This window comes from Jaculus jaculus, chromosome 16 (genome assembly GCF_020740685.1).
Source record: "Jaculus jaculus isolate mJacJac1 chromosome 16, mJacJac1.mat.Y.cur, whole genome shotgun sequence".
Taxonomy (NCBI): Eukaryota; Metazoa; Chordata; class Mammalia; order Rodentia; family Dipodidae; genus Jaculus; species Jaculus jaculus.
In genome coordinates this window covers 50,819,422-50,843,346 of record NC_059117.1, presented here as the reverse complement: position 1 = coordinate 50,843,346, position 23,925 = coordinate 50,819,422, and the positions used below count along the sequence as shown (strand labels likewise).

At 41.4% G+C, this 23,925-nt stretch overlaps 1 protein-coding gene, 1 long non-coding RNA gene and 1 pseudogene across 2 annotated transcripts in view; 1 reads left to right on the top strand and 2 right to left on the bottom strand.

The window, feature by feature from the left end:
• Positions 1–254: 254 nt before the first annotated feature.
• On the bottom strand, positions 255–1,459 carry LOC123455306. Its single transcript, XR_006633815.1, has 3 exons — positions 1,311–1,459; positions 877–1,099; positions 255–324 (listed from the first exon to the last, which is right to left on the bottom strand). It is a non-coding gene; the product is annotated as an uncharacterized LOC123455306 (long non-coding RNA).
• A 1,003-nt stretch (positions 1,460–2,462) lies between these two features.
• The window catches only part of LOC101615125 (zinc finger protein 829-like), a 168,230-nt gene continuing 146,767 nt past the window's right edge, over positions 2,463–23,925 (bottom strand). The window contains exons 6-10 of the mRNA XM_045135657.1: positions 14,434–14,533; positions 13,776–13,876; positions 13,067–13,258; positions 12,790–12,875; positions 2,463–3,008 (exon numbers count right to left, since the gene is read on the bottom strand). Coding sequence (XP_044991592.1) covers positions 13,851–13,876; positions 14,434–14,533 — 126 coding nt within the window. The 3' untranslated portion in view covers positions 2,463–3,008; positions 12,790–12,875; positions 13,067–13,258; positions 13,776–13,850. The remainder of the gene's footprint in view (positions 3,009–12,789; positions 12,876–13,066; positions 13,259–13,775; positions 13,877–14,433; positions 14,534–23,925) is intronic.
• Positions 12,446–13,370, top strand: LOC101614838 (annotated as a pseudogene).

Here is a 23,925-nt window from a genome sequence, read left to right as displayed (position 1 = left end):
ACTGAGGTGGTTAATCCAGAGCACACTGTAGTGGCAGATAATGGACTAACAGAACACAGTGGAGTGCTCACAAAACACTTTCTATTCGGACTTTTGTAATATGGTAGGCTTGGCTCTGAAGTTTATTTGAAATGGAATAGTTTCTTTAAAAAAAAATCCAGAAGCTAGAACTGAAACATTATTAGAAAACATTACTGTGAACCAGGCATAGTGGCTCATACCTTAATCCCAGCACTCAGGACGTTGAGATGGGAGGATTGTTCTAAGTCCCCGGCCAGCCTAGGCTCCAGTGAGCTCCAGGTTAGTCTGGGCTGGAGTGAGACACTGCCTCAAAAAATAAGTAAAATAATTAATTAAAACCAGAAGAAACCATTAGTGTAAACAAAAAATCTTCCTATCCTTGAGATAGGAAGTGATATAGTAAACAAGATTTAACGAATATTATCCACAAGTCAAAAGACAGATTTATTTTCATTAAAATAGGATCCGAGCTAGGCATGGTGGTGCACGACTTTAATCCCAGCACTCGGTAGACAGAGGTAGGAGGATCATGAGTTCAAAGCCAACCTGAGATGGCATAGTGAATTCCAGGTCCGCCTGGGCTGGAGTGAGACACTACCTCCAGGGAAAAATAAAAAAGGATCTGGAGCTGGGAGTGTCTCAGGGGTACAGTGCTTACCAAGCATGCATGCCCTGGCTCTGCAACAAATCCTCACAAACGTCCTTAAGGAAGTCAAAGGTCAAAGGACATAGGTAAGGGTCTTTGTGATGCATACAGCCAAAACCTCACGCTTAGAATACATAAGGATTTCTAAAAGCCAAGAGGGAATAATAGACGACTAAAGCTAAAAATAAAAATATAAACAAGCATTTCACCCAAATGGTGTAGAATATGTAAACTGCGTAGGCGGCTTCCTACGCCAGCTGTGATGCTTCGTGGGTGGGAACAGCTCCCGGGGTCTGGCGGTGAGCGCGTCTTCCAGTGTCCACTCCAGCCTGAAGCTCCCTTGGTGGTCTCTAACGCTGTGTGGGAGCTTGGCGCTAAAGCTCAGGCTCATACATGAGTGCTAGGAGACACCACACCCTCAGGATTGCTCCCCTTGAGTGAACAGGGCAAATGAATTTGGTTAATGATTGGGCTATTTTGTTAAAACAGTAATCATACAATGGACGCCTGTTGTTTAGCAAAGTCCTCAGCACAGAAAGGAAGCAGTAAAAGGCAGTAAGAACGAGAGGCAGCTGGAACAAACTCAGGAGAGTCTCACAAGACTGGGTTGTCACATTACCCCATTGAAGGTTGCCTCACCTACCTGAGATCTCTCTCAGGAGCCCCATGTGGCAGGTTCCTCAATGACGCACGAGGCCTCAGAACAAGGGGAGATAAAGTACACACAGCGTAAGAGGTCGGGGAACAGGGGAGTTCATAACCCATGCTGAGAGGACCCGTCCTGGTGTTACAGCTGCTTTGAGGCTCCAGGCTCCTGTAAGTAACCCTCACCCTGCTCTGTAAGTATCCGCATCAAACTCATGGGTTCACAAAACTGATTTTGCTGTAATCATTCTTTGATCTGCATTTGCGTCCTATCTGGAGTGAAAAGATGCGTGTTGATGCCCCCCCCCCCCCGGAAAAAAACTAGGTTCTAGAGTATCCACTAAATAAAAGGCAACTGAAGAAAAATTTAAAGAGGGCCTTCAGAATAAGAAAACCTGAGCGAAACTCACAGTAAAATGGTACCATTGGCTGAAATGAATAGAGAAATAAAGAATACACTCAAAAAATAGTTTTGGTGGGGCTGGAGAAATGGCTCCGAGGTTAAAGTCACTTGCGTGCAAAACTTGAAAGCCTGATAGCCTGGGTTTCATTCTCCAGATCCCATATAAAGCCAGATGCACAAAGTAGCACATATGTCTGAAGTTTGTTTGCAGTGTGGGAAGGTGAGGCCCTGGCGCACCCATATTCACTGCCTTTCTGTCTTACCTTTTCTGTCTTATCCCTTCCAAATAAATAAAAATATTTTTTTTTAAATAGTCGGGGGGGGGGGTGCTGGAGAGATGGCTTAGTGGTTAAGGCAGTTGCCTGCAAAGCCAAAGGATCCTGGTTCAGTTCTCCCGGGCCCACATAAGCCAGATGCACAAGGGGGTGCAGCCTGGTGTGCCCATTCTCTCTCCTACCCAACACCTGTTTCTCTCAAATAAATAAATTAAATATATTTAAAAAAATAGTTTGGGGGCTGGAGAGATGGCGTAGCGGTTAAGTGCTTGCCTGTGAAGCCTAAGGACCCCGGTTCGAGGCTCGGTTCCCCAGGTCCCACGTTAGCCAGATGCACAAGGGGGCGCATGCGTCTGGAGTTCGTTTGCAGAGGCTATAAGCCCTGGCGCGCCCATTCTCTCTCTCTCCCTCTATCTCTTTCTCTCTGTGTCTGTCGCTCTCAAAAAAAAAAAAAAATAGTTTGGCTGGAAGACTTTGGGTGACCCTGATGCTCACAGCAGTTAGGTGTCAGTGGACCATGAAGCCAGTCGCCAATGTAAAAGTTGATCCCCTTCTCTTTACTTGTCTGTGCCTCTCCCAGTAGATCTCACAGCTCTCAAAATACACAAGTTGTCATTTGTGGTGTATACTGATTTGTAGAAAGATTTGTAGAAAGATTCTTTTTGAACCTGTGTCCACAAATTATTCCAATAAGCTACTTAAAACTTTGCAGGCTGAGGAGATGGCCGAGCATTAAGGCACTTGCTCGTAAAAGCTGATGGTCTAGGATCTATTCCCCTGTATCCACGTAAAACCAAATGACAGAGTGGCACATGCATCTGGAGTTCCTTTGCAGCTGTGAGAGGCCCTGGTGCACCCCTTCTCTCTCCCTCCCTCTTCCTCTCTCTCCTTCTCCTTGTGAATAAATAAAGATGCTTTAATTAAATAAAAAAACTTTTCAAGTAATAACTCAGAATTATACTCACACAATCAACATGCTTACATATCCTGAGATTTGAAGCCATGCCCATATGTCTCACTGAAAATAAAAATTAGAAAAACTTTAGGACAATGGATTTTGTGAAGAAAACAAAAAGCACCATAAAAGTTGTTCATAACAAAATTTATATCTCATTCTAGTTCATGAAAATTGAAAAACTCAGAAAAATATCTCTTTAAAGTACAAAATGCTTTCTGAATGAAAGTGTATATGATTGTTCTCCAAATGATTTGCATAGATTTGGACAGAATCTATGAAGATACTCAGCAGTCAAGGAGGCATATTAAGAAGTATTGATTTTGAAATATAAACCAAGCAGGGCTGTGGTACCTCTGGGCAGGAAACTCAAAGTAGAGATGATAAAATTCTTACTGCTGGGCTCTGAAGAACCAAAGAAAAGCAAGTAAAAGGAGCCAGCTTTCCCAGGAAACGACTGAGTGGAATGGAAAGAAGGAACATTGTGCAATAGCTCTCCCTGCCATTGGCAGTGCAAGTCCAGCATTTTGTGGATGATAAAATGTAAAATAAAAATGGTATAAAACACAGATGGGTTGTTTCTATTTCTCAGAGCTAGAGTCATCGATTTATTGTGATGTATCGTAAAGTAAGAAAGAGGGTCATATAGCCAACTCTGCAGAAAGTCCACAAGTAAAATCATAGGGTTCTCTGTGGTTAAACCCAGCCCCAGCTCTGAGGCTGGGAAGGTATTCATAGCAATTCTGGTAAATAAAATGCATGGCCCACTGATGGCTTGTCCATGATTCACAGCTAACATCAAATGTTGTCACACCAAGAGAAAGGCAGGCCAAGCACCTTGTTACCTACTGAGTTGTTCTTTGTGGAGTATCAAATCTCATCAGCTTGCTGCATTGAGTACCTTTTGGCCTAAAAAATTAGCAGATGCTCACAAAATCAGCACTCATTCTTAGAGACTGTCTACACAGCTCATATTACCTGTGAGTTCATTGGATGCAAAAAAATAAAATTTAATTCCAATAAGAGACAACAGAATAAGTGGGCACTCAAGTGTCTATTGTCAGCAACAATAGTACTTTCACATTGTCTTAGAAGTGAACCCTTAAAAAAATCAGAATTCTTCTGCTTGGTGACAAAGAATTGCTAATAATAAATAACTAAATACCAAACTTTTATGGTTTTCTTCTTTTTGCAAATGCCCTAGAAATTTTTGTTTAATATTTGCAACTACTAAAATATGAAGAAAGGTCATGTTGACTAAGTTTCACTGTCTCTCATTAATGTCCTATAATGAATACATTTGAATAAAACCTGCCCTCAGGGCCGGGCGTGGTGGTGCATGCCTTTAGTCCCAGCACTCAGGGAGGCAGAGGTAGGAGGATTGCCATGAGTTTGAGACCACCCTGAGACTCCATAGTCAATTCCAGGTCAGCCTGGGCTAGAGTGAGACCCTACTTCGAAAAACTGAAAAAAAAAAAAGAAAAAAGAAAAAACCAACTCTGCTCTCAGAAATCAACAGACTCAGGCTAGAGAGATGGTTTTAGAGGTTAAGGCACTTGCCTGCAAAGCCAAAGGACCCAGGTTCAATTCCCCAGGACCCACTTAAGCCAGATGCACAAAGTGGCACATGTGTATGGAATCCATTTACAGTGGTTGGAGGCCCTGGCATGCCATTCTCTCCCCCTCTCTCTCTTTCACTCTCTCTCTCTCTGTCTCACTCTCTCTTTCTCTCTCAAATAAATAAGTAAAATTTAATATTTAATAACTGGGCTGTCTAGGTCAAAGTTCAGTTTATTAAATTTCTGATGGTCTCAAGTTTGAATACAAGCCCCTGCTAGGTACTAGTTTATTGAATCTAGTCCTTTAAGTAATCTATAAGCATTCTACAAATGTCATATATCATTATGACATTTCTTAGACACAAAACCATTCCAAATAACTGGAAAGATGATTCAGCAGTTAAGGCACTTGCCTGCAAAACCTAACAACCTGAGTTTGGTTCCCCAGTACCTACATAAAGCCACATGTACAAAATGACACATATATATGGAGTTTACTGTAGCTGGAGACCCTAGGGTGTACATTCTCTCTGCCTTTCTCTCATCTCTCTATCTGCCTGCAAATAAATAAACATATAAAAGAAAGAAAGAAAGCAATCAAAGAATTTCTCTTGGAATCTACTTATGAGAACTAAATCTCTGGCCTCAGTTTCTTTTTTCTGTTTCTTCTACCAGTTAATGCCAAATACAAAATCAAGGGCCATTGCTAAGGGTCCCTTTTACCTCAATTTTTCCTATGCTCTGTCTCTTTAAAAATGTCAAAATGTGAAATCAAAAAGCAAAACATGTGCAACAAAAAAAAAGGGAACTGAGTTTCCCCATGCTTACATGTACATCCTTACTTGTGAAAACATCATGACTTAAGAAGTGTGTCACCACGCTGAAAAACCGAAATTCCAAAAGGGTAACTTGCTCATTCTAATTTTCTCACAATAGTTCCCACCCACTCTGTCAGCAATCCACTTTTTTTGTTTTGTTTTGTTTTGTTTTGAGGTAGGATCTTGCTCTAGCCCAGGCTGACCTGGAATTCACTATGTGGTCTGAGGGTGATCTCGAACTCACAGTGATCCTCCTACCTCTGCCTCCCTAGTTCTGGGATTAAAGGCATGCTCCACCATACCTGGCTAGCATTCCACTTTTAAAATAAACCAAGCTCCTCAGACGGCCAGCCACTACTGAATACCACCATCCCCTCTCCCCTGGATTACAGTAGCCCCACATTTATGCTATCCTCATTTCAAGTCCCCTTTCCACCCTCAACCCACTGGGTAACTGTAATCCATGCCCAGGTCTTTGGGCTCTTCTACTGGAACCTTGTGGTGGAGCCCCTTTCACTTAGGGTACCAGGTGACGAAGACCTGACCAAGAAAGCAGACCACTTGCTTCTGTACCCATACACCCACCCCCTGTTCTCTGCCTGCTCACCTGGCACTAGCCTCCTGTCTGCAACTTGCTCTTCAAACTCATAGGCATGTTCCTGCCTCCAACCCTTTGAACATCTGCTCCCTCTCCCGGTAAATATCCACATGGCTTTTCTTTCTTCTTCTTGAAATCTGAGCTCAGTTCTCACCTTCCTGAAACCTGTCATGACCATCCCCCCTCTAACACTCCACACGCACATTTATCTTGATTCATCTTTTAAGTTCTGATTGGTTGTCAGCTTTTAAATCCCTAACCTTAGATGGAAGCTCAGAAGGAAGGAAGGTCTGTCCTTACTGTGTCAGAAGTTCCTCAAGAAGGTCCACAAGACCATCAGGCTCTCAGTTAAACACATATGTATTCAAATACATTTTTAAAATTTATTGCTGCTTTTATTGTTGTTCTGTTTTCTTGGATGATCTGAGTTATGACTGCCCTGCTGTGACATGAGAACATGTTTAGCTGGCATGGTTCCTGTGGTAGTTTGGAACAGATGTCCACCAATAGATTCAGGAGCTTTATTAAAGCCTGGAACTTGGTGTCACTGTGGGTGGATCCCAAGGTCCAGCCCTGAGGTATGGGGACAGATCTGGAACTCTAAACTAAAGAAATGCAGAGTGCTTGAGCTCTGTGTGGGATTCCTGGAGTGCTCACTTATGGTGCTTGGTTTTCCTCTATGCATGGATCTGTGAAAGCTTCTTCCGCCATCATGAAACTTCTCCTCCATCTGTAAGCTTCAGCAAAATCCCTTCCTCCCATAACTTGTGCCTGGTTTGGAAGTTCATCCAGACACTTTGGAGCTGACTGCGACAGTCCCTAACACCAAGCAAACCAGGAAGTGACTGTGAAGACGGAGCGCGGGCAGTCTGTAAAGACATGCAATGCGCTGCTGCAGTTAGTCATGACCCCTGTCCCAGACATCATCAGAGAAAGTCCCCGTCAACTCCATTCAGCAACGTGAACACTGAATGAATAGAAATTGGTAGGAGACTTGAGGATGTTGTTCAGTTCAGGAGTCAGGTAGAGACAGGAAATGGCCTTGTGCCCAGAACATGTCTCATCATATGTGAAGACAATAAACAGAAATGCTTCCGGTCAAATGGCTGTGCCTTCTCATGGGGCTCTCAGCATCACTGTTCCAGAGAGCTGGACCCTAAGAGCCCTAACAGAAGGTTTTATCAAAACCTGACAATCATGGTGCATAATTCGAATATATATATTTACTACTGGGAAGACATGAAACTCACCCCCCTGCACTCAACTTATTTATTCCATATTATTGAAGCAAAGGTTAACGTAGACCAATTGTAGCCACTGACATTTAAAATTGACAGGATGTGCTCCCATTAATTTTAATGCCTCATCTCCTCCTCCCACCTCCACACAAAACAGTGGAGAAGGAAGAAAAGCTACTATTGTATTCCTATCAAGGACTCAGAGACCCTACATTCTTATTAACATGGAGTCATATTTTAAGTCTCTCCAACCCTTTTCTCTTAAAAATATTAAAATGGAATTTTCCAGTAAATTTCTTTTATTGATTTTTTTCCTTTGAAGTTTAATAAAGAAATTATTTGCCTGATGAAAAGACATGAGCATCTCAATTCAAGTTTCTGACTGAAGTAATGCTATACTGAAAAGAATGCTTTTAATGTTTAGGAAATATAATAAAATGATTTTAAGAATGCAACTGGACAATGTTATAGGTAGTGATCTTAGCAGTACACTGTCCTGATGGAAGTCCAGTCACAATATCTTTATTTTAGAATTTTTATTTATAAAAGAATCGGGAATAAAATCTCTAAGCATGTCAGAGACTTGTACTAACTACATAAAAATGAGCCTAGAACTTGAAGTTGTCAAGGACATGGTATAACCTTATAAAATTCCATTTGTCCAAAATATCAGGTAGCCATCAAATCTGGCAGGTGTAATGAATGGTTAGTCTGGCCATTGGAAAAAGATGAAAGCCATCTTCTTAGGCTTGATTGCTTTAGTCCATATTATTCAAACAAAGATCTTCAAATTCTTGCACAAAATGTCTTTAAAGAAAGTTGCAATCAGGCCTATGGAAATGGCTCAGTGGCAAAAGGTGCTGAATTGCTAAATTTGTTCCATTTCCCAGCCAACTTGGCACTTAAAGATAAACCCCTAAAGAGGCTCAAGTATCTAGTATTCATTAGCAAGAGGCCCTGTTGCCCCAAACACACACACTCAGATTAGTGAATATAAACGATTTTAAAAAGAAAGATGAAATGTCATTTGTTTGCAAAGTGTCCATTTTCTATAATAGTATGTGAAGGTTAGACAAGCTCAGATTCAAACCCTGTCTCAGTGACTTAATAGGCAATATTTGGCAAGTCACTTAAGGATTTCCCAGGTCTCTCATTGGTAAAATGGAAATGATAAGAGCTTATCAAATAAGTTATTTATAGGGATTATTAAAAAATTATTAACTGGGCCGGGCGTGGTGGTGCACACCTTTAATCCCAGCACTCAGGAGGCAGAGGTAGGAGGATTGCCATGAGTTCGAGGCCATCCTGAGACTCCATAGTGAATTCCAGATCAGCCTGGGCGAGAGTGAGACTCTACCTCGAAAAATCAAAAAAAAAAAAAAATTATTAACTGATTCACACACACATAGGAAGTGCTGAAATGAATAAAAGTTTCTTTGCATATTCTATAAATAAAGCACATGGGTATATTAAAATATTTTGGTAGCCTGGGAGAAAGGAAGGGACATACTTGACAGAGGATCTCATTTTTAGTGACTGTTATTATCTAATCTCCCCTTGCACCCTGCCCTCAGCCCTCTAGAGCCCAGAGACTATGTCTCTCATTGCCACCTGCCTAACTCTATATACCAAATTAATTACCTTTCAGACCCATCTACCTAGCAGTACATCTTTTTATACCATAGTTGCTCCTGTTAAAAACTTTAGGTACCTCTACCACATCTGCTGAGCCCAGCAGAAACTGTAGAGGAAAAGTAGACATGAATACTGCTCTCACTGTTAGCCTGACAACCAGCTCCAGGGTGATGGCGACAAACACTGGTTAGTCAAAACCCACCAATGCAGAAATCCTGATGCTACAGAAAATTCACACTGGATCAGACCGTCAACTTGCTGCCATGGATCGGGGAACATTGTAGAAGAAGGGGTGGAAAGATTGTAAGAGACACAGAGTAGATAGGAATACCCTGAGGCATGACCCTCTGCTGCCCCACAGGACTGACTGAGGTCTTCATGATCCCACAGAAATAATACCACTGAGGAGGGCCCCCAGGATAACCAGAGCAGGGGTGAAGGGATAAAAGAGCATATATATATAATTCTTTCAACAGGGTAATTTTCACTGACTATCTGATCTCCCCAGTGCATGTGTATATGCCCTCAACTTTAGGCAAGCTGGTCTACTCAAGCTTCCACCCCTATCAGCTGGAGGGAGTTTAGAAATCACAAACAGAAATTCAATCAGGATGAGCTATTCTGGGAACCCATTTGAAGGGTCAGAGGTCTAAGTGAGGCAGAGATTTACAACTCATTTTCCTGTCATTGATCCCCTGAAACAAAATCCACTTCGCTCTTTGGTCTGTTTTCCTGCTTGTGCCATGGAAACCTGTATTGGCCAGTAGAGCCCAGGGTAGGAATACACATCTATGTCAGGCTGTTCAGAGTTGCAGTGAAAAGAGGGGAGCATTTGATTTTGCTTTGTCTTGGTATTATTGGAAACAGGGCATTCAGATGCAAATATATCTGTGTAGGGGGTATCCCAGTACTCACAGAATAGCCCCATGCATTGGAACTGCTGAGTTACAGGGAGGGATCAAGTCACTAGTGAAAGATGAAAGAGGAGACATATCCAGACTGTGGCCAAGGAGCCAACAGCAGGCTTTCTCCTCCCAACAATCACAGTGCAACTTTTCATTATCCTTTTTGTGAAATATGAAATATATACTTCATTTGTTTATTTGTTTTTACAAACCATAGGCTGAAATCCATTGAAAAGAATATTAGGTGCTCATTCATCAAAACTTTAGTAGAGTGCTATAGAGATGGCTTAGCAGTTAAGGCTTTTGCCTACAAAGCCAAAGGACCCAGGTTCAACTCCCCAGGACCCAGGTAACCCAGATGCACAAGGGGCACATGTATCTGGAATTTGTCTGCAGTGGCTAGAGGTTCTGGCATGACCATTCTCTCTCTGTCTCTTCTCTCTCTGTCTCCCTCTCTCTCTCTCTCTCTCTCTCTCTCTCTCTCTCTCTCTCTCTCTCTCTCCCTGTCTCTCTCTCTTTGAAAATAAAAATATTAAAATTAAAAGAAATAATCATTTTAAAAGCTTTAGTAGGTGCTCATGTCATGGTACCACCGCTTGCTGCCATGGTGATGGTAGCTCTCATAATGTCTCAAAAGTATCTGAAAAGCTTACGAGCTTCTTGATTATGTGTAATCCCTAGGAAACTGGGTGGGTGGGGGGAGAATTTCTGCTGCTGTGGGTTTAGTGGTCCAGCAAAAATAATCTCCACACCTTAGATGGCTCAGCAACTAAGGTGCTTGCTCGCAAAGCCTAAAGACCCACATACTATTCCCAGTACTCACGTAAAGCCAGACGTACAAGGTGGTACATGTGTCTGGAGTTTGTTGCAGTGACTGGAACCCTAGCATGTCCATTCTATTTTTCTCTTTCTCTTTCTCTCTCAAATAAATAAATAAAATATTTTTTAAAAAAGAATCGCCATGCTCATCCTGTCTGGCCTTCTGTTGCAATTTGCCCTATTAAAACCCATCTGGGCCTCCTTGACCCAACTCAGTGGCATCTCCTTCTTCAAGCTGTCCTTTATTCTTCACTACGTCCTCAGCAGAAAATGTTTCCTTCTCCAACCCCAGCCTCACAGGTATCTGTTCTCCTTTGAAGTCTACTTTACCAATAAAAGAAGGGGAAGGCTGGATTTTGCTTTGAAATTTTATTAACACTAAAGCATAAGCCTTTATAGGTACAAAATGTTTAGTAAACACAGGCTATAAAAACTTAATAAGAGCAAAATATGCAATCTACTTCCCACATCACTTCTTAGAATTAAGGCTGGTGAGACTGGGAAGTTTTGAAAACTGAGTAAAGTACAGTGGGCAAGTTAAAAGAGTAAATGTGTAAGAAAAGTGTCTGTACACACAAAAACACCCACGCTAGGGTAGAAGAGTCAATTCCAGTATGGCATGGTGAGAAATACTAAATTTAACATTGCTCTAAGGCAGAGATACTCACTCATGCTTCAACAACAGCAAGGCTGATGCAAGCAGCTATGGAGAACACTTGTCCCATGAGGAAGAGCTAGGGCTGCATCTGTCTCCAGTTCTTTCTTTGGGTTAAAGCTGCTTTAATGAAGCAGCAACTCACAAGGGCTTCTGTGACAACTGGGGCACAGGTTCATTCTCTAGTTTACTTCCCTCCAAATACAAAAGATGTCAGATTTTCCAAGCCTTTTAATCTGAAACCTAGAAGTGTTTTGAACTGTTTGGGCAGCTCCTAATCCTGTCCACAGGTCTCTCAACAGCCTTTTCCAGTATGCCACTAGCTTTCCTCTTCCAAGCATGTCTGTCAGTTATCAGAATTAGATCGTGGGACACAAACACCCAGGAAGAGAGGTTAATTTCCTTAGGTCTGCATGGGCTCAGTGAGGCTTCTCCATCCACCTACACTGCCTGCCTTTTTTTATTTTTATTTTTATTTTGAGTGTTGCATTCACTAAACCCATACCATTTGTTGGATAGCACACCCAGAAGGGCATCTCTCCAAAAGCACAGCTTTATACAAGTAACACTGGGAAGTAATCTTTTCCAGAATCATAGTATTTTCAATATACTCAATCTACATAGAGAACTTCTCACACAAATATTACTGATATATATTATGAAGGTAAATCAAGCTTTTTCTACTCTTAAAATAAAATACTTTGCCAGGTGTGTTGGTACATGTCTTTAATCCCAGCACTCAGGAGGCAGAGGGAGGAGAATCACCATGAGCTTGAGGCCACCCTGAGGCTACATAGTAAATTCCAGGTCAGCTTGGACTAGAGTGAGACCCTACCTAGAAAAAAAAAAAAAATTGAGCCCTTAGGCTTCATAGGCTAACCACCCTTAACCACCTAGCCATCTCTCCATACCCCCTGGCATGCCCATTTTCCCTCTCTCTCTCTCAAATAATTTTTTAAACTACTTGGGGCTAGAGAGATAGCTCAGTGGTTAAAGATGATTGTTTCCAAAGCATGTCAGTCCAAGTTCAATTCCCTAATACTCACATAAAGCCAAAGCATGAAGTGATCCATGCATCTAGAGTTCTTTTTAGTGGCAAGAGGCCCCGATACATCCATTTCTCTCTGTATATTTATCTATCTATCTTTCTTTCTGTCTGTCTGTCTCTATTTCTCTCAAATAAAAAGTTTGTTTTTTTTTTAATTACTGCCTGCCACCCCCCACCGCCTCTTGCCCCTGCGGGTCGCCAGGCGGGCATGGGGTGGCCGGGGCCATGGCGAGCCGCATCCCCGTGGTGAGGCTGGGCACCTGGAAGGCCTCACCAGGAGAAGTGACCAACGCAGGGGGGTGGCCATTGACTGCGGGTATCGGCACTTTGACTGCGCTTACTTGTACCAGAACGAGAGTGAGGTTGGAGCAGGAATTAATAGCAAGATCAAGGAGGGTGTGATGAAAAGAGAAGACCTGTTCATTGTCAGTATGCTGTGGTGCACCTTCCACAAGAAGTCCTTGGTGAAAACAGCATGCACCAACACTCTGAAGGCCTTAAATTTGGATTATTGGACCTCTACCTCATGCACTGGCCCATGGGTTTCAAGCCTGGAGAAAAAGACTTACCTCTGGATTCCAGTGGCATGGTTGTACCCAGTAATGCCAACTTCCTGGACACATGGGAGGCCATGGAGGAGCTGGTGATCCAGGGGCTGGTAAAAAAAAAAAAAAAAAAAAAAAAGCTTAACGTGTCAAACTTCAACCACGAACAGTTTGAGAGGCTTTTAAATAAGCCTAACTTGAGATTCAAGCCAATAACTAACCAGATTGAATGTCACCCTTATCTTACTCAGAACGGTCTGATTAAATTTTGCCAAGAAAAGATGTGCCTGTGACTGCTTACCATCCTCTTGGTGCATCAAGAGAAGGAAAACACTTGATGGACATCTCTGTCATTCAGGAGATTGCAGAGAGTCACAGCAAGTCTGCTGCTCAGATTTTGATCCAATTTCAGCTCCAGAGGAATGTGGTAGCAATTCCTAAATCTGTTAACCCCAGTCGGATTCAAGAGAATATCCAGGTATTTGATTTTGTGCTAACAGAAGAAGAGATGGATAAAATCTTAAATCTAAACATTAATTTCCGTTTAGCCACATTCCCCACAACTGAGAATCACAAAGACTACCCTTTCCATACAAAGTACTGAACACAGCTTCCCCTGCCTCGTTTTTGCTCAGCCCAGACAAGTCTCCAAGGCTGGCTGCACAGACCCTCTTCAGTGAAGGCTCTCAGGTCAAGTCATCAGAGGCAACTGTGGCCAGAAGCAAATGCAACACACTGAGAGGTGGGGAGGTTCCTGCCTGGAACAGAGGACAAATTCTCTAGGAAATCCCAGAAGTCAAATGTGTCCTGTTTGATGGAGAAAGGATGGAGCCGGGTCCCAGAGACTCACCTGTCAAGGGACCATCAAGCTCACCACTGAGTGGGTTTGTGCTACCCACAAGACACTGGTGACAGAAATTAAACTTAACTCCACATTTTAAGAACACCTGCTTGATGGACATATTTACATCACATGTAAGATTTGGGAAACCAGTGTAATTAATACTCACATGTCTTGCGATAGTTCCAAACTTCAGTCCATTTATGTTTTATGTTCATACCCCTTTCTGCACTACCCGAACCTTCTAGATGGTAGCAAAGCAAAGTCTACCTACACATAAGTAAAATGAAAGGGTAAAGTTGGGGCACTGTCTTAGGCAGAATAGAGTCCTTCTTATTTAAAACTAAATTCTAATTTTTAAATGTTAAAAAAAATTATTGCCATAAAGACAAAGTCTTGGAGACCTGATATCTATGGATATCACTTCAATTTAGTCAACAATAGCAGAAAATTGTAGTTGCTTTCCAACCTGCCTCATCTTACTCACAAAGTAAATTCTCAGCACTTCAGATAGAGCACAACTTCAGATAGAGCACAACCTCCATTCCCTGCTTTCATTAAACTTTACTAACAAAATCTAATTGACTGGGTCTCTGCTATGTGCCATGCACTCTGCTAAGCATTTTCCAAGGCTCATCCGTGACGAGGTAAGCACCACACCACTGTCCTCACTTGACATGCAAGCAGGTCAGGCAGCTGGCTAGTAGCAGATCCAGAACTCAGGCCCACACCACTGAAAACAAGCATGGCTTTTCATTCTATATTAAATTTATTACAATGGACCAAATTGCAAAAAAGAAAAAAACAAAAACCTGTAGCTTAATGACCTAGTTGACTTTTGTGTATAATTGTAGAATCAAGCATCTTCTTCCCCTTCCATTTTACAATAGAGAAGATTGTTCTCCCAGAGCTCAGCAGAGGAAAGGCCTGGAGAAAGCAGAAAAAGAGGAAAAGTAGACATCATTAGGAAGACTAGTCATTTGAAGACTAATTAGGACCTAATAAATTTAAAACAGAGGGAATGTCCTTATTATACTGACTCAGATTGTTAGGAGCTTCCTGGGTTTTAGGAAAACTGGCCCATTTCCATGTTAAATATGATTGGATGGCATGCTGGTTTGGTCTGGTCTGTTGGGAGCCAGACTAAACAATAGCTTTACACTTTCACCTGCTACAATAACTTGTATAGTGATAATATTTTGGAGAAAGGAATGACAGCTGGGTGTACACTAGAAAAGAACTCCTTATTTTATATGCCACAGGAAAGCCTAGGAAATCCTAACACTGTCACCTCATAGCAAATGGCAGGCAGGTTTCACTCTTCATTGATTTTGCTTCATGTTGTTAAAAGATTTGCATTCTGTAGACTTTAATATGAAAAAATATTTTAAGTCAAACTTCAGAATTGGATTTCATGATAAGATCATTCCATTGCTTCCTTCCTTGAAGTTCTTAATCAGTTACCTAGTCCTTCATCCTAAGTTTTTTGTTGTTGTTGTTGTTTGTTTGTTTGTTTGTTTTTGTCAAGCCAAAGTCTAGCTCTAAACCAGGTTGACCTGGAACTCACACTGTAGACCCAGGCTAGCTTCAAACTCAATAATGATCCTCCTACTTCTGTCTCCCAAGTGCTGGGATTAAAGGTGTGTGCCACCAAGGCTGGCCATTCTAACATCTTTCTGACTTGTAAAAGTCTGCTATGTAAAATTGTCTTCTTAGAAAAGTATTTCCTGAAAAAGCAATTCACTTTAATTCAAGGAAGAAATGGCCTTCTATATATTTGATTTGCCAGTTAATCTTGCATTATTTTTTAAAAATCAGTATTATTTGAGGTAAATAGACCTTATTTAATGGAGGTCAGGTTTAAAAACAATTTCACACATTAGCAATATGCACTCTTGATGATGGTAACAGATCTGCTTGTACAGTTTCACTCAGATTTCCAAACATGGCCTTATTGTAAGTAATTTTAGTAAATCCATGACCTCCCTGGGATTTACATTGTTAGATGTTAAATCTACCCATAAATGCTTTGATAGTTCTTCAGTAAAGCTACAACCTAGTCAACAATACTAGAATCAAATTATTACCCAAGTGTATGTAGAATACTTTTAATTTAAATATTATACAATCTTTGTATCCTGGGCTTCCAACCATTTCATTACCAAAGGCTTAGATAATCCATTTTAGGCAAAATATTTATTCATTTTCTTCAGTGCTTTGGACTTGGACCCCACAGACACACATTAAAAAGGCAATTTGAGCCAGGTGTGGTGGTACACGCCTTTAATCCTAGATCTTAGGAGGCAAAGGTAGGAGGATCACAGTGAGACTACATAGTGAATTCCAGGTCAACCTGGGCTAGCTACCTTGAAAACAAAAAAAATAAATAAATAAATAAATAAAGAAAGAAAGAAAGAAAGAAAGAAGGAAAGAAAGAAAACAGGCAATTTGAGATTAAATTAGCATAATTTCATTTATTGCTTTATTCATTTATTCATTTCTTTATTTTTTGCATTATATACTTCTGACAAGTTTCCTGAGGAATAGGACATTTCATATCATTCAGATTATATTGTCCCCAAAATAAATTTAAATATAGGGCTGGAGAGATGGCTTAGCGGTTAAGCGCTTGCCTGTGAAGCCTAAGGACCCCGGTTCGAGGCTCGGTTCCCCAGGTCCCACGTTAGCCAGATGTACAAGGGGGCTTACGCGTCTGGAGTTCGTTTGCAGAGGCTGAAGCCCTGGCGCACCCATTCTCTCTCTCCCTCTATCTGTCTTTCTCTCTGTGTCTGTCGCTCTCAAATAAATAAATAAATAAATCTTTAAAAAAAAAAATATCAACTAAATGTAAACTCCCAAGTTTTTTTGTTTTTTTTTTTTGAGAGCAAGACACAGAAAGAATTGGTGTGCCAGGGCCTCAGCTACTGCAATAGAATTCCAGATGCTTGTGCCACCTAGTGGGCATGTGAGACTTTGCTCTTGCTTCACCTTTGTGTGTCTGGCTAAAGTGAAATCTGGAGAGTCAAACATGGGTCCTTAGCCTTCACAGGCAAGTGCCTTATCTGCTGATCCAACTCTCCAGATCTCCAATAGGGTTTTATTTTGCACTCTGACAAAACTATTTTAAAGTTGATCTTTGGAGAATAAAATGTTAGGTTGAGGATTTATGAGACAGAGGCCAAAGGAAATTACCAGATTTCTGGGACTGAAGGAATTAACAGAGGTAGAGCCCTAAAATATGCCAGCCAATAACAATCACACAGCAAATGTTAACTCCATTTACTGTAATATCACTGGAGTAATTATCACATCCTATGTAATTCTCCTCAAGCTGAGCAAAAAAGAAAATGGCCAGAGGTGAAATTTCTGGAACTATTGTATTTTTATAGTAAAATAAAAAGTAGCAGCAAGGCATGGTGATACACACCTTTAATCTCAGCATGTGGGAGGCAGAGGTAGGAGGATTGCTGAGAGTTTGAGGCCAACCTAGGACTACAGAATGAGTTCAAAATGAGCCTGTGCTAGAATGAGACCCTACCTCAGAAACTCTCTCCCCCCACAAAAAAAAAAATAAAAATGATAAATAAAAGATAATGGTAACTAAAAGGAAAAATAAGATGCACTGAAGTAGCTTTAACGCTAAAGAAATGACCATACTTTCATGCCCCAGCCAGCGGGGAGTTGAACAAGGACCCGAGGGGAAGTTAACCTGAATGGGAAGAGGCAAACAGACACAAGCAAGGAGAACAAGCCGAGTTTCTGGTCAAGGCCTCGAGAGTTTATTCTTACATAGAGGTTTATATAAAGTTGTAGGGGGGAAGGGGATGTAATCAGGCCAATGATCACAGAGTTACTGGCTAAACCGCAATGCCTGTTTCTTTATCAGTTACTGGCAGCATGGGGGGGGGCGGTTATCATCCAATTGTACGATTTCTTCATTTCTTGTAACTGAGCATTTAGATAAGGAGATAGAAACTTAACTTGCTATATGGCTGTTTCTTTCAACATGGCCGAAGTTAGGTTTATAGCCCCCAACACTTTCATGCTGGGTACAAGTGTCTGCATAGAGGGGGGTAAATGATGCATGAGAGCTTCAGGATAAATTCCAGACTCCTTCCCTGGAGTAGGAAATGCAGAATGGAATATGCGCATATGGAACACAGCAGAGCATTGCTCTGAGTGTGTAATTTATCCCTGGTCCAGAGAGAGGACAGCCTAGATGGGCTCAGGTGCTTGCAGGGAGCAATAACCAATCACAGTGGATCAGCAAGCCAGGAAATCCTTAAATCCCAGCAAGTTTCCTGAAGACTGCTCATTTCAACACATGTACAAACACATGCATTTCACACATGGGAAAAATTAAAGAATGAACGCATATAAATAATTGCCCATGATAAATAGTGTAATCAGAACAAGCTCCTAACCCATTTTGTTTTCAGTATATAATACAAATCAATAAAGCAAAAGCAAGTTTTTTTTTTTAATCAGGTTATTTGAGGTCATTCAATAACCACTTAGACACTTAGAGTTAATAGGAACAATATAAATCAAATTTTCTAGCTTTTACAATTCACTGAATTTCACTGTGAAAAATGACACTAAGTTAATGGTATTAAAACTTTAGGAAGAAGCACTTAGCCTGGAAATTTTCTCAAACTCCAGAAACACAGATATGACCAATTCCTTATATTATAAACAAATGATTTCATTTAAGATTTTTGTTCAGCATGAGTCAAAAAATGAAGAACAAGAAAAAATCCTTCTGTTACACATTTACTAACCCTCACCTATGGGCTTAGAGCATGATTTTCTTCTTACTTACTAGCACTCTTCCTGAGGTGTGGGTTAAATTCTTGACTCTCACAGTTCCACAAGAAGCTCACTCACAAGAATTACTTTCCATGCAGATCAAGCATGCTTAACAGCACCTCTAATGAGGAATCTTGTAATGCAGAACATATAGTCTCTCATACTAATATTTCTGTACTTATAAATCTGGAATATATCCACTACTAATATCCTCTTAAAAGAACCATGAAGGAAGGTGTGGAATATTAATTTTGAAATAAGAAAGCGGAAAGACATACAATTTAAAGCCCAAGCAGCTAAAGACATACAGCATGTGAAAACCAAGCTACCTGTTCACTGGCCTGAAAAATCAGTCTATAAATAGAAGAACTGATTTTCCTCTACATGTGCGTGTACCTTTGTGTGTGTGTGTGCATGCGCACACACACACACAAGCACACATAGGCAAAATCTGCACCATTGGGATTTATATTCTCCATTATTAAACATATACATGCACACACACAAAAATATGAGACTGGAGGATGGTTCAGTTCCTGGCCTCCCATGGAAAGAGAGGGAGAAAAAAGTGGTGCAAGAACTGATCTAGTATTCCATTTGCAGTGTCAAGAGATTCACACATAAATACATAAATATAACTTTTCTTAAAGACTCACACATCCAGAGGCTGGAGAGATTGCTTAGTGGTTAGGGCACTTGCATGCAAAGCCAAAAAGGATGCAGGTTCTATTCCCCAGTACCCACATAAAGCCAGATGCACAAGGTGGCACTTGCATCTGGAGTTCATTTGCAGTGGTCCTGGCATGCCAATTCTGTCTCTCTCTTTCTATCTATCTATCTGCTCCTTTCAATCTCACTCTCTCACAAATAAATAAATAAAATATTTTTTTAATTTTTTATTTATTTATTTGAGAGTGACAGACACAGATAGAAAGACAGAGAGAATGGGCACACCAGGGCTTCCAGCCTCTGCAAACGAACTCCAGACGCGTGCGCCCCCTTGTGCATCTTGCTAACGTGGGACCTGGGGAACCAAGCCTTGAACCGGGGTCCTTAGGCTTCACAGGCAAGCGCTTAACTGCTAAGCCATCTCTCCAGTCCATAAAATATTTTTTTAAGTAACTCAAATCCAGTATCAAGAGGAGGGGGTTCTGTGCCTTGGGATATTTGTACCCATCTAGTGACTCTTACAGTCTTCCTGTCCTTTCTCCAACAGTCCCTGGGCTTCGGTGAGTCTGTTAGCAACCTAGTTTGGTGTTGAGTTCTCGGTAGACTGTGAGTTACTGGTTTGACATGTCTTCACTGAGGCTTTAATTACCCACCAGTGAAAACCAACAACCCCCTTGAGGAGAGGCTCAAGGAAAGTGGGACCAGGGGAGAGGGGGTATAAGACTAGACCTTTTGTAAAAATAAATAAATAAATAAATATAAGAAGAAGAAATAATAATGATGAAAGAGAAAAACCTGGGCTGGGAGATGGCTCAGCAGTCAAAGGTACTTGCTTGCAAAGCCTGACAACCTAGTTTAGATTCCCCAGTACCCACTTCAAGCCAGATACACTAGGTGTCACAAGCATCTTTAGTTTGCAGTTGCAGGAAGCACTGGTGCACCTATACTCACTCTCTCTGTCTGCTTCTCTCTCTAATAAATAAAATAATTTTTTTTTAAAGAACTCATAGGACCATTCTGGATCCAAGTACTGACATATAGCATACCTCACAGCCAGTGTGGAATTATGTATTTACTTAATATTTAAGAGAGAAAGAGAGACAGAAAACACATAGATAGTGATTATGGGCCCAGCAGGGCATCCTGCCACTGCAAATGAACTCCAGGCACATGCATCAGTTTGTGCATCTGGCTTTATGGGTTGCTGGGAAATCAACTAAGCCAGCAGAATTTGCAAGCAAGAGACTGTAGCTGTTGAGCCATCTCTCCAGCCCTAGTATGAATTTTAACAATGGACAGTCATTGGTTTTTAACCCTACTACATGTGAAGCACTTTATTCTTCAGCTGCTGAACTGTATAAATTAATTCTACACCTTTAGTGACTAAAAGTGCATTTGAAATAATTATGATGATTTAATCACATACTTCAAGGTTACCTAACTTTGTTGATGTAATCTTTGATTCAAAATCTTTGATTCAAAAGTGCAGTTCATGCCATCTGGAACTTATTATTCCTGTGATAAGGATATGGAAGTAGTAAGGGGAAGGCTGGGATAGTACAACACCTGGGATAAAGGAGAGGGGAAGGCAAATATCAAAATGTGATATCTACTATCAGAGTATTCTAGAAGAATCTTTCAAGTCATCTGCCTGGGGCTGAAATATTGGCTTTAATAAGTCAGGCTCATAGCCCCTTCCTATTTAGCATTCTGCCACCCCGTATACTTGGCACTCAGCGTCATGCCCAATTCGTTGTATGTACTCAATATGCTTATGTTAAATTAGTAAAGAAATGAATGAATGGTGACTACCTCTCTTGGATGGAAATTGGGGAACCCAATTAGTCTTTGGCTTTCTTGGAAAAAAAATTTAAATGTGTGTGACTGGAAAATTACCAGGACTGGGGGAAAGAGAGATTGCTTAATGGTTATGGCATATGCCTGCAAAGCCAAAAGATCCAGATTCCATTCTCCAGGACCCATGTAAACCAGATGCATAAAGGGGCGTATGTGTCTAGAATTCATTTGCAGTGTCTAGAGGCCCTGGAGCGCCCATCCTCTCTCTCTCTCTCTCTCTCTCTCTCTGTCTCTCTCTATATAGCTATCTATCTCTATCTCTCTTTCTGTCTGCCTCTTTCTCTCTCTCAAATAAATAAAACATATATATTTTTTTAAATTACCAGGACAGTAGCAGGAATTAGTAAAGTGAAAGTCTTTAAAGAAGAGCAGTGAGCCAGGAATGGTGACACATGCCTGAACTCCCAGCCTGCGGGTACATAAGGAATTGAGCTTATGAGTATGAGATCAGCCTGGGTAGCAGAGTGAGACCCCATCTAGGAAGGGAAGAAGGAAGGAAGGGAGGGAGGAAGGGATGAAGGGGAAAAGGGAGGAAGGAAAGAAGGGGAAACAAAATGCAAGAAAGAAAGAAAGTATATTCCTTTTGAGAGTCCAGAAAGAAATAACACGTAACTAATTAAACAATGACACTGCCATTGTAGGACAAACCATTGTGAACAAAGGAGGATCCCGGGCTCGGCTCAAATAAAGTGCCGACCTTTGCTTCTGAAACTCATGCTCACTTGCTCAACAGGACATTCCAGAAATACTTAGCTCTGGGGGCCTTCGGCCCCTTGCAAAAGATAGGATCTGCAAGCAGTCTGCTGACCAGAGATGAGCAACTAGAAATATTCCCGCGTGCGCCTTCTTGGAACCAATCATTTTAAAAGATGCTATGTGATGTAACCCTTTTGCCCCCTTCCCACTCTTTTCCTTTATAAACCCCTACTTTTAGAAGGTCGAGGCTCTCTCCCATTCCCGCTGCGTCGGTCTGTGTGGATTGAGTCCCTGCTTAAGCTTGACATTAAAAGAAACCTGTTGCTTTTACATTCGAGTGTCTCGGCTTCTGTGGCGGTCTTCTAGGTGACTCCTGGGTGACCAGGGGTCTTGGCTCCTGGTCAGGGGTCGTGGCACAATACTTTCATGAGCACCTACCACTAGTTCCAGGTGTCATTTCCTTTCTTTCACAAAACAGACATTTGTTTTGGTTTGTTTTCTCCTACTTCAAAGCTACGTATTGTAGATGAGACGCTCAGAACATGTCTCCCCATACGACAACTTGTATGGAATATAGTCCACGAACACGTGGGGCAGAAGGACTGTGTGTGCACTCAGGAAGGTACGTGACACTAACATCATACATATTTGGTGCTTGCTTCAATGTCAATGACTCTTGTATAATTTTCATATTAAACTTTTTTAAGTATGCCGACCATTCCTGTATGTGGTGCTATGTAGAGGAGGCAAGAGTTTTCTAGCTAACTGGATAAGGAACCATGATGATCAAGTCAAAGGAAAGAACTTCCCTGTTACTACGCGTACTTTTAATTAAGAGGAGAGAGAAGCTTGCTGACCATCCAGAATCAGACCCTGGTTATATGTGAGCCCACAGAGCTTTTGTTTCAAAGGACAGAATGAAATACTGATGATACCCATTAAATGATTTGCACTGGGATTATCATAGTGTCATAATGGGATTGCCATTATGCTTTTATGGAAACACAAGTTACTCTCTATATCCCTGGAACTTCTTATTCTGAAAATGTTCTGTCTGTGAAAATCTTCCCACAGGAGTCATCATTACAAATTTCTTTCAGCAGGAAAATTTCTCAAAAACAGCACTAGAATTATGCCCAAGAGAAAGATTCAAAGCTACTGCTGGCATTTATCAAGGCAGGTCGCTCTGAGCAGAGATTGTAAAGGTGTTTAAAATCGAAGTTGCACAGATTTCATGCAGTTCTGTGTGCTGATACAGCTGAGGCTCTGTTTTGCTTCACTTTTCCCAAATCATCTAAGAATGTGCTCTACTTTCCAGAACACTTACAAGGAAATGCTGGAGCAAATCTGGATTCAAGTCAGCAGAAAGGCAAGTATCACTCTGAAAGGTGGAGAATTCATTTGCTCACAGTAGTGGGCGGAAGTGAGCTTCATTCTCCAGAATGTCTTCACCCTAAATTGTGATAAGTCCCTGTCTTTTGTAGGCTGTTTGGCAGGCAGTCTAACATCACCTTGGGTCTTTCACATGATTGGTGGGCTATACGTTTCTAAGACAGTGTGTTTTTGGAGCATAGTTACGAGATTCTTTAGTGATGAGCAGGTTACAAAACAATAAGCTGTTAGCTTAAAGGGGGGAGTTAGAACTGTCCCTTATTGTTTATTAAAAGTTTAACTGAGAGAGCTCTTCAGTTGTCCTGGGTGACTGCTGTAATTCAACCAGGTGTCATTGATGACCCCCTGTCCTGCTGATTCCAGCCAGTCTGTATCATCTGGAGCCAGGTCTAGACTTCCCAGGAGCGGGGGAGTTCTCCTCCACTCTCCCTGGCTTCTGAGCCTCTGTTTCCCCTCACTGCTCAGCACATAAGGGAAAAGGTCTTAGAGAAGGTATGTTTTTTGATAGAGGTTACCTCTCCCTCTACAGAAGGAAAAATGATCTGCAGAATGAAAATCGCAGGTCAGAGAGCATCAGCTTCATGGCTCTGGCTTCATGCTGTGCCCTCTTCCCCTCCCAGCTGACTGAACTCAGTCAGCTACTCACCTCGCATCTGTTTTCTCATTTGTGAAACAGGGTGATTAACAGGACCTCCTCACAGAAGGCGGTAATGATTGCATGTGGTCACTGGTAATCACACAGAAGCACAACAATCCTCTTCATTTATCCCATGCTTCTTCAGTAAGATTTTTTTTTCCTTTATTTTTTAGACCCAAGGTTTTTACTTAACCATAGGCAAGACAATAGCAGGATCAGAAGCAGAGGGAACAAGGCTTTGGAGCACTGAGTATGGTGA